At 40.5% G+C, this 9,440-nt stretch overlaps 1 protein-coding gene across 1 annotated transcript; it reads right to left on the bottom strand.

Moving 5' to 3' along the window:
* Positions 1 to 2,483: 2,483 nt before the first annotated feature.
* Positions 2,484 to 6,263, bottom strand: six3a (SIX homeobox 3a). The gene is made up of 2 exons (XM_020460903.2): positions 5,433 to 6,263; positions 2,484 to 3,911 (listed from the first exon to the last, which is right to left on the bottom strand). The coding sequence occupies exons 1-2, from the start codon at positions 6,122 to 6,124 to the stop codon at positions 3,719 to 3,721; spliced, it is 885 nt and encodes a 294-aa protein (XP_020316492.1). The 5' UTR covers positions 6,125 to 6,263; the 3' UTR covers positions 2,484 to 3,718.
* Between the last annotated feature and the right edge of the window lie 3,177 nt (positions 6,264 to 9,440).

Genomic DNA, 9,440 nt, shown 5'->3' with positions numbered 1-9,440 from the left:
AAATCAGAGAAAAAACGGGGCAGTGCAAGCCTTTCTCACTGCGGACCATGGCCAAATAGTTGTGGGCTGCCTCGCTCGCAAGGTTATGGGAATAGGACAAATAATCCATTATTCTGTTTGACGCACGCACTATAGACCAGGCACAGATATGGAGTGAAGAAAAAAAAACATGCCCGTCCATTGTTGCTGCGCTCGTCTCACATTCTCGTTTACTTTCTGTACGTATTTAGATGTGAGTATCAGAGACGGCGACTACTCCTGGCAAAGTTATTTTGTCTCATGATATATATTCGACTTGACAGATCACGAACAAAACGCTGCACCAGTAATGATCCCTGATGAAACAAAAGACCTCATCTACTTAATAGTTAGAGGTAATATATGTCCTATGTTATATATAGGCCTATAATGCCATCTGCAAAATGTCAACCACCTGCAAAATGTACATTTACATTTGTTTTAATACATAAGCTATTTGTTTAAAGTTATTCTTAGTTAAGCTACTACTACAAAGTTTTATTTGCTGATTACATTTAGAAAGAAAACATACAGTTTATTTAACTTCCGTTTAAATTATCTTTACAAATCGTATGGTCCGGCTCCGGCTTTAAGTATCGGAAAATATGCAAATCACTTTCATTGAGGCTCTATCCTAGGCCTACTATGATTGTTATAGCGGACATCTGCGTTATAGTTAATCCCCCATATCCTTTTTATTGATAAAAATGCTCTTCAGTTTCCGATTAATGTAATCTTAATCAAGGCTGGGACTTGTCGTCGCCAATAAACTAATGTGGTCTGAGAGGGTATGCTGCGGTGATACAGATCAGCTATGGTTTCCACTGCCCGGTGCGGGTGATAGGCCCTATCTTTCTCCTGCAGATGGATTTACCAGTTAAAACGGGCTTAAATGCAGATTTACCACAACCACAACTCCCAATGAGTGCACTCTAATCAGTTCATATTTGTTTTTCTACACCTAGTTTGCATTAGGGCCAAGTAATTTTTTTTAATCGATATTGCACTAGGCTATGTTTCGTGTTTGTTTAGTGGTTGTTTTCCTATTCATCTCACGACGAGAAAAACTATATCAGTAGCCTAGGTTGCCTAGGTAGCCTCAGTGAAACGGATGTAGCGACTCATGAATAAGACCGAATAAGACCTTGAGAACGTTACATTAAAGGGGTTAAGCCTATGCGTAAAATTCAAATTATGCTAGTTTCTCAATTTTAGGAGACCTTGCATTCTTGCCCATCAAGTGGAGACAGCTTCTCAGTAACACACACACACACACAACCCCCCCACACACACACATTTGCACACACTGTACATAGATTGTACATAGATTTTTCTATTGTTTTCTATTGTGTTATTGACTGTACGTTTGTTAATGTGTTTTGCTTTACCTTGGCCAGGTCGCAGTTGTTAATGAGAACTTGTTCTCAACTGTCCTGCCTGGTTAAATGAAGGTGAGAAGAAGAAAAACACACACAGTTGCCGAGTTAAGTAAGCGAGTAACATTGTTTTACAAGTGGGTTATTGGTGAACTTTGCAGTTAGTTTAAGTTGTTGCCATGTGAAAATTCTGGGTTGGGATATTGTCGAAAAAAATACCCATATTTTTGTCTGCGGACATTCCGATGTCAAAGCAATGAGGATCTTGGCCGCGGAATGTATTCCTTTGTCAGCATGTTCGTTTATGCGTTTCACTTTAGGGCAATGTCCTTTAGCTCCTTTGGTTGAACTAAGGGTAATGATCAACACTTTCAAGATATGTTCAATAGATGTTTCCTTGACTTTGTTTTTGGATTGCAGCTCATTAAGATATCCCGAGTGTCAACGACATATGTCAATTCCAATGCCAATAGAATTGATACACTGCATGCATGTACACGCATTCTGTTGTGTGTCTTAAAAGTTAATGATGTTGAACTGTTGAATTGAGCAGTTAGTTATTATTCCACCAACATAGAGTAAAAAGTTGTAGCCTCCCTGAACCCAGAGTAAAACAGTTGTAGCCTCCCTGAGCCCAGAGTAAAACAGTTGTAACCTCCCTGAGCCCAGAGTAAAACAGTTGTAGCCTCCCTGAGCCCAGAGTAAAACAGTTGTAACCTCCCTGAGCCCAGAGTAAAACATTTGTAGCCTCCGTGAGCACAGAATAAAACAGTTGTAGCCTCCCTGGCCTACTTTTTTCTCCTTTCAAAGGAGACGTCCTGTCCTCACAGTTACATTGAAACTATACCGTTTATTTTTGACAGCTACAAAACATGTTGGTAAGGTTTTAGAGAACGGGAACTCTGTCGAGGAACAATAATAATCTACCATAATAATTATTTTCAGTTCCCTTGTAAGTATAAGGGTTATTACGATTGGTTTTGATTTTAGGATAAATCGCCTGGGGAACGCTTTTCTGTAGGGAATGCTCATCCCTGGGTGAAGAAAGGCTCTTTCACCGAACCACAATGAGAGATTGAGGCAGGGGAGGAGTCCACCATGATTAGTCCATTTAATGGCGCGTTTACTTAATTTCTGTATTCACTGGCAACCATAAACAAAAGGGGAAACTGGACTCTCGTTTAAGAGACTATGACGTTGACATTTACAATAACACATGCATATATTTAGGGGAAAAATACTTTTTTTAACATCGTAGGCTACAACCTATGTGTCGTTTCGTAAAAGGACCACAGCATGTGTATCAGAATCATTATGCTTGCATGAGCATAACATAACCACTTCTCAACATAGGCCTAGATGCTCATAAACGCTTGATGGTGGATAATGAACACTCACTTAAAAGAGAGACTTAATGCAGAATATATAAGAAAATGGAATACTGTATTTGATTTAGAAATGTACATTAACATAAACACGCAAGAAATGAACATTGAATAATAAGCGCTTTAGGTGATGCACGGGGAAGTATAGGACTTGAATTGTTGAAGATTATTCCAATGTTTATATTATATACCTTTGCATAAATGTGACCGATAACACGTTTATATAGCGTCATTATCCCATGTTAGGTAGTCTATCAAAACAAACAAACAAAAGAAACGCCTAGAGCACTTTTTTTACGTTTTGACAAATATTTTATGTATAGGAACACCAAGTCAAGAACAGGGATAGAAAAGAGGATGGAGATGGGAGAGCAATATTATGTACAAGCATATCTACACATATAGGATATTACAGACCGCGGGAGAATGATGGCATTATTTGAGATATACATAATTCAATATAAAATCTTAAAATAAAAATAAAAATCTGATACAGTCATAACGATTGGGTTCCACATTTGACCATGTAGGCCTACCCCACACAGGCAGTGACAGAAGTGTATAGTAAAAAGGTGCTTACGACGTAAATGATTGTCTGATGAACATAAAGTAAAACAGGATTGCATCTTGGCTGAGCGGCATCATCACTTGGACTAAAACAGAGATGAAAAGGCGATAAACACCCTCTGGTAATTCCCTCTTCTCGATTATCCTTGTAGAAATATTGAACAGGGTATGTTCCCCAGATACCAAAAAACATCATGCAGGTAGTGGTGGGGGGTAGGGGAAGGCTTGGTGGGTCCATTGAAAGCGCTTAAAAAAGACGTGCTTTTATATTTTTTTTAAATATTTAAATCAATTGGTCCTTTTTTCATCCCGTTATTTCATAGTTTTTTTTTTCAGGTCCATATTTCCTGTAAATATTTCTCTTTTTTTATATCATACGTCACACTCGGAGTCACTGGAGGTTACTGAAAGAATGGACGTTCCAGTATCAACTCGCTCTGTCATACTGGAGATGCTGGTAGTAGGACTGGCCGCGGTCGACGGCGATTCCGCCGAGCTGCGTGGAGTGCACCCGGATTCTGAAAGGGACCGCATACCGTTCTGTCCTATTCCCTGGTGCTGAAGCCTGGAGAATGTAAAGAAAGGAAAAATAACAGCAATTAAACACAGTGTTGCTCCGCAAAATAGCGTTCAGCCTGCTTGTCATTCATTCGCTGACAAGCCTTTAACAAATGCAGCTCTGTAGCCTTACACATAATGGGGGTAAGAATTGGCTAAAGCAAAGCAGATACAAATACTAAATGTGGGAGAAATATGAGAGTCTATGTTAAAGTAACAGGCGTGTTGTTAGCTACTTAAATCATGGCCAATGTAGTTTGAGAGCTGTCTTTTATCGTAGATTTTGTCATACCCAGGCCTATCCAAATTAATGAAAGATTACATTTTTCTGATTTGTTTTGATTTACTAAATGAATTAATCCATGATGTACTCTTTTATCACTGAGAAAATGCAGATGAAGAAATATAACTGTTTTCACCACCAACTGTTTTTATTCAGTTGGCTTGTTCAGTTCACCAATTTGTAATAAATTATTGCATTGCAAATAAATAATAGGCTACACACCGTGAATCGAAAACATGGCTGCAAAACAGGCCATAATTGTAGAATAATTATTTTGTATTTATGTTTATGTTGATTTATATCAACAGTGTTATGCATCAATCATTTCCAAACGTCTATAGCCTAATGTATGCGTTTCTTATGTGTAAAAAGCACCACGAATAAAAATGTAAAATTGGTAACTGAACTCATATCAATATAGCAAAACTACCCCATCTTTTTGTGTGTTTTAACATTAGCATTTGGTTGTAGGCCTATCTTAGTCTACAGTGTCATTTTACAGGTGCAACCTTTGAATATATAGCCATATAATATTATTTTTATTAAACAAGTAACCAATAACCTACAGTATTTGATCGTAGGTGTTTGTTTCCTGTTTGGAATCCATATCTATACCACCCCTGCAGTGTATGTGATGTTTCCAGACAAAAACGTTCACTTGTTGAAGATAACAACACTCTCTTTGGGATACAAGATGATAATCGAAAACGTGCACTGTTGTAGTATCATCATAATATGCTGTATTCAATGTTTAACAGACTTCATCAATAATTATTTGCGTTATTGTCTGGAATATAGGACAAATTCAAATGTACATTGTTGATGATTTTCTTTGTGTGTATTTCCTGTTTTGTTATCTAACGCATACCTTGGTGTTTTCAGTTTGCTTATCAGGGATACTGGCATACCAGCGTAGCCTGAAGCCTACAAGCTTAGCTTTACGCACGAAAATGTTTTACGCAGTATACTATTTTGGGGATTATTTTGGAAAACAATAATAGTTACATTTTTCGGTAGGCAATGATTGCATAGGCCTATGAGATCAAAAAGTAAAATGTCGCCGTGCTCCCTCCCCACCCCTAACTTTACACCCAACTTGCTCATTTGTAACCCCTCTATAACCTTGTGTATTACTACGATGAAGTTGAACATTTACATGGTATATTTGCATTTCGATTAAAGAAATTATTGTAGCCTATTTGGTGCTATGTAGCATATGCTATGACAAATGAACAGCGCACTGACCTGTTTTTTGCTGCGGCGGCTCTGTCTCGTTGCCTCCGGTTTTTAAACCAATTTCCGACCTGTGTAGGAGTGAGTCCAGTGGCTTGAGCCAGTTCCCTTTTCTTGCTGGGGTTTGGATATGGGTCCTGAAGATACCACTCCCTTAACAGACCACGCGTCCTCTCTTTGAAACAGTGCGTCTTCTGCTCGCCGTCCCAGATGGTCCTGGGCAGGGGGAACTTCTTCCGTACCCTGTACTTGTCAACCGGTCCTAAGGGGCGACCGCGCAGCTTTTCGGCCTCCTGGTAGTGTGCCTCCAGCCACATGGCCTGCAGTTTGCCGTGGGAATCCTTGGTAAACTTGTGGTTCTCCAAGATGTGGTACAGGTCTCGGAAATTCCCCGTGTGGAAAGCAACCACTGCGCGAGCTCGCAGGATCGACTCATGCTTGTTGATCTGTTCGCATGCTCCGGGTGCCACCGGCAGGGACCACAGGAATCGTCCCAGCCGTTCAATGTCTCCGGTTTCCTCCAGCGTCTCGCAGACGCTCGCCACTTGCTCCGGAGAGAAGTTGAGGGTCGGTAGCGCAAACATTGACAAGTCTTCTGGAGACCTGGTGCTGGGAGTGCTGCTCGCCAAGAGCACAGGGCGCTCAGCGAAGTTTGGCAGGAAGAAATGGGAGGGATAAAGCTCTAAAGGGGATCTGAAAACCATGGAATGACCTGAGAGAGAAAGAAAATTATCAAGAAAAAGAACGACGAGTAAAGATTGTATGATTCAATAGCTATCGCCTATAATGACACCAGCCTCATAATATCTCCCCCTAAATCCACCGTGAGTGTAGCATTGAAACATTTTGTTTCGCTTTTCTATTGGTCTTCTTGGTGTCGTTGTGAGGTTGTCATGGCAGCCCTGCCAATCACTGTCAAGCGTGCCAATCATTAGCCACTACGTAGACTAGGGCTTTCACCACTTCTGTTGCAAGCACAGGGGGTTATCACAAACTCCAATCTCAACACCACCCTCCCACTGCACGGCTCTCGTGAAGTAGAAGCCAACGCTCGCCTATTTGTTGAATGGAATGAGCAATTAGTGGGTGGAATATTATTGCGATCTTAACGAGGCTCGTTAAAGCTAAAGAAGATATGTAGGGTAGAGATGCTTGGTGGGGGGGGACACACACCGGAATACACCTTTGAAAAAATGTGCTTATAACAGAGTCAATTATTTTCGGGTAGGGTTTTCTCACAATAGGCTAGGCTATATTGCGCAACATATGAAAAAAATATATATATATCTTAAACCAAAGAAACATAGTATTGGCAATTTGTTACCGTTTGATGTGTCTGTCTGACTTTTACTTCCGCAGATGAATCGGGAAATGCTATATGTCAATATTTTCGTGACAGGGTCTGGGCACTAGCTTTGCTCAAGAGACCAGCAGACCGGGGCTGGTGTGGGTGTAATGAGCAGTGGCTCACCCTCTAGTCTAGTTTGGCCTCGGCTGGTATTACGCAGCGGTGCAACCCTGGCCCACTGCCCAGCGCGGGTGTTTCCAAACATTGTTTTCATGTCAAATGAATATCGATGGGGTGCATTGTAATAATTAAATGCTGATCAACCGGACCATTTCAATTAAGAACGTTTTTCCAATGTTATTTTCTTTGATGCAGCTCTTTCGCTATAGGCCTAGTAGTTTTGACGACCATGTATCAGTTTATATCATTATGGTGAGAATAATTAGTCTGCCACAATATAGCCTACAGAAAAGTAGGCATATAACCTGTTTTCATTTTCACAAACGATAGGCATGATCAATATCCACATTTGTCTCGGGATTCGGCTTAGAGCCCACATCAGCAGCCGTAGCGGTGTGGTTTTCAGGTTCATTACAAAAAACGACTGTACTGCCTCATATTTAGAAAGGGCTTAGTTGGTGTTAAAACTGTTTTGAGTTCGCAGTCGCGAACAGTGCTCACATTGTATAAGCGCATGTATAAAACGTAGTGAAACACAGCATATATACCTCGGCTAATCCACCCTCAATAAAACTGAGATAATTATCCTAAACCGCCTTTCTAAATCGTTAAGAAATTCAAAACTTTTCCTTCTCTTTCTCAGATTTTTGCATTTCCCCGCATCTTCCTACACGACCGGTTCCAGAATAACGCTAAGTAGCATGTACATTTGCGTATTCATTTTCATCCTATCATATTCACTTATTTTTACAATTAGTGTGAGTTTTGTTCCAGTGGCTGCATATGTAGATTTAGACATATGTGTAGCTTTGCTTTGTTTTCGCGTGTGTGTGTAGTGTGTGTGGTGTGTGTGTACTATAGGGGTGGGGTGATGATCTTGTTGGAAGCGTTTGGGCAGGTTGTGTCTTTGGGATCAAACCTGTTTGCTCCCTTGTCATACGAAACTCAGGAGAAGTAATTCCAAGTGGCACTTGAATTGGTCCGGTTGGAAAGGTTCTTGGACTGGAAGTAACCTGCGTTATTTCCATGCTGGCTATAGTCATGTTAAAACTAACCTCCCCCTTCTCGCTCGGCCAATATTAAGAGGGGGCTTAACTGGAAGTACTCGGAATATTCAAAGCTGCTTGTAGATCCAGGTATATGCATGGGTTCCAGGTATTACGTGGAACTATGTTTTTAAGGAGATGGAGCCTAGTTGTAAGCAGCCCTCGCAGGCAATTCGGAAATCACTTAGGTGAAATGTAAGACCTGAATGGGTTTGCAAAGCCAGTGGTAAATCAATTTTTTTACATAGCTTTTGTCTACGTTAAGCACGTAATTAACACCCCCAAACAAGTTTATTCACCTGGCCTAATTGTCTGTTTATCCTCCAGCTTCTAATGCTCCTCTCTTAACGATAACCAGCGGGAGGCAAGTTACTCAATGCCGACTAAACATTAGCTCGATCTTTGTTTATTTGCCGCACAACCCCGACTTGACAATGCAAGCAGGAGTTAGAAATAACACTAAACTGACAGCAACAAATATTAATTAACCTTGACTCGGCGTGTTTAGTTAGCAGGGATTTATTTATTTGCGCCCATTGACTCTGAACTCAACATTTCGAAGTTGGGCTACATATTTTTTTCAATGTTCCAAGGGGGGAAATAAACAAAGGTCTTACGTCATATTGTGAGAGGGGAAACCGAGGAAAGACAGAGGCACTCTTTGAAAAGGTAAGAAAGCATTCGTTTTTATTTTCTTCCCTAGCCTCGGCTCCTCAAATGATGAACAGAAAAAGCCTGCTACACCCACCCTCGATCAACATGCGTGCGTAATATTGGGGGTATTTTCAGGATAATGACTGAAAATAATGCAGCGAGGGTGCGTTGACTTTCATATTTTGATTTATTTAGCTTCTGAGACTATACACACTTCAATAGACGATTTTGACACTGCATGGTCGAAATATGGATATATTTTATGACGGGTCTTGGTCACATGCAAATGTGGACAGCGACAAAGTTTCTTAAAATGTTATTGACTGAACTCGGAATAGAACGGATTAGAACTTGTAGGGTGACATTTTGCCATATTTACCACAAAACTACGTTATCCATCAGTCAGCCTAGTTGTTATTTTTTCCTCATCTGCTTCTTTCACCTGCTATTCTTCTTTTCGTCCTCCTTTCCCCTTCTTCATCCTCTCCTGTTTAAATCAGGTTTTAAACGGGGGATTGTCAACGATGAACTAAAGGGACGGGACTATCGTGTATGCATTATTTCTTGAAGGAATCCGTTTGTCCAAGTGCAGAGGGGAAATCCTTTCCGGATCCTGTAAGTTCGTTAGACACACACTGAGCTCTGCCTCTAAAGTTGACTATTAGAATAGCCTAGGATTTGCTCCAGACGCACGCTTTGGATAATAGTGACGAGCTCACCCAAATGTCTTAGGCTACAAAATGTCGATAAATGCATGAAAAACATTAGCATTTAAATTACAATGATTGATTAGGTATATTGCCATGTCATTTTAGTGTCAAATTATATGAAAGAATCTGATCAAATTTGGTC

Source organism: Oncorhynchus kisutch, linkage group LG25, assembly GCF_002021735.2.
Source record: "Oncorhynchus kisutch isolate 150728-3 linkage group LG25, Okis_V2, whole genome shotgun sequence".
NCBI classification, from domain to species: domain Eukaryota; kingdom Metazoa; phylum Chordata; class Actinopteri; order Salmoniformes; family Salmonidae; genus Oncorhynchus; species Oncorhynchus kisutch.
Note: the sequence above shows the minus strand (reverse complement) of the source record. Positions and strands in the feature narration are given on the sequence as shown.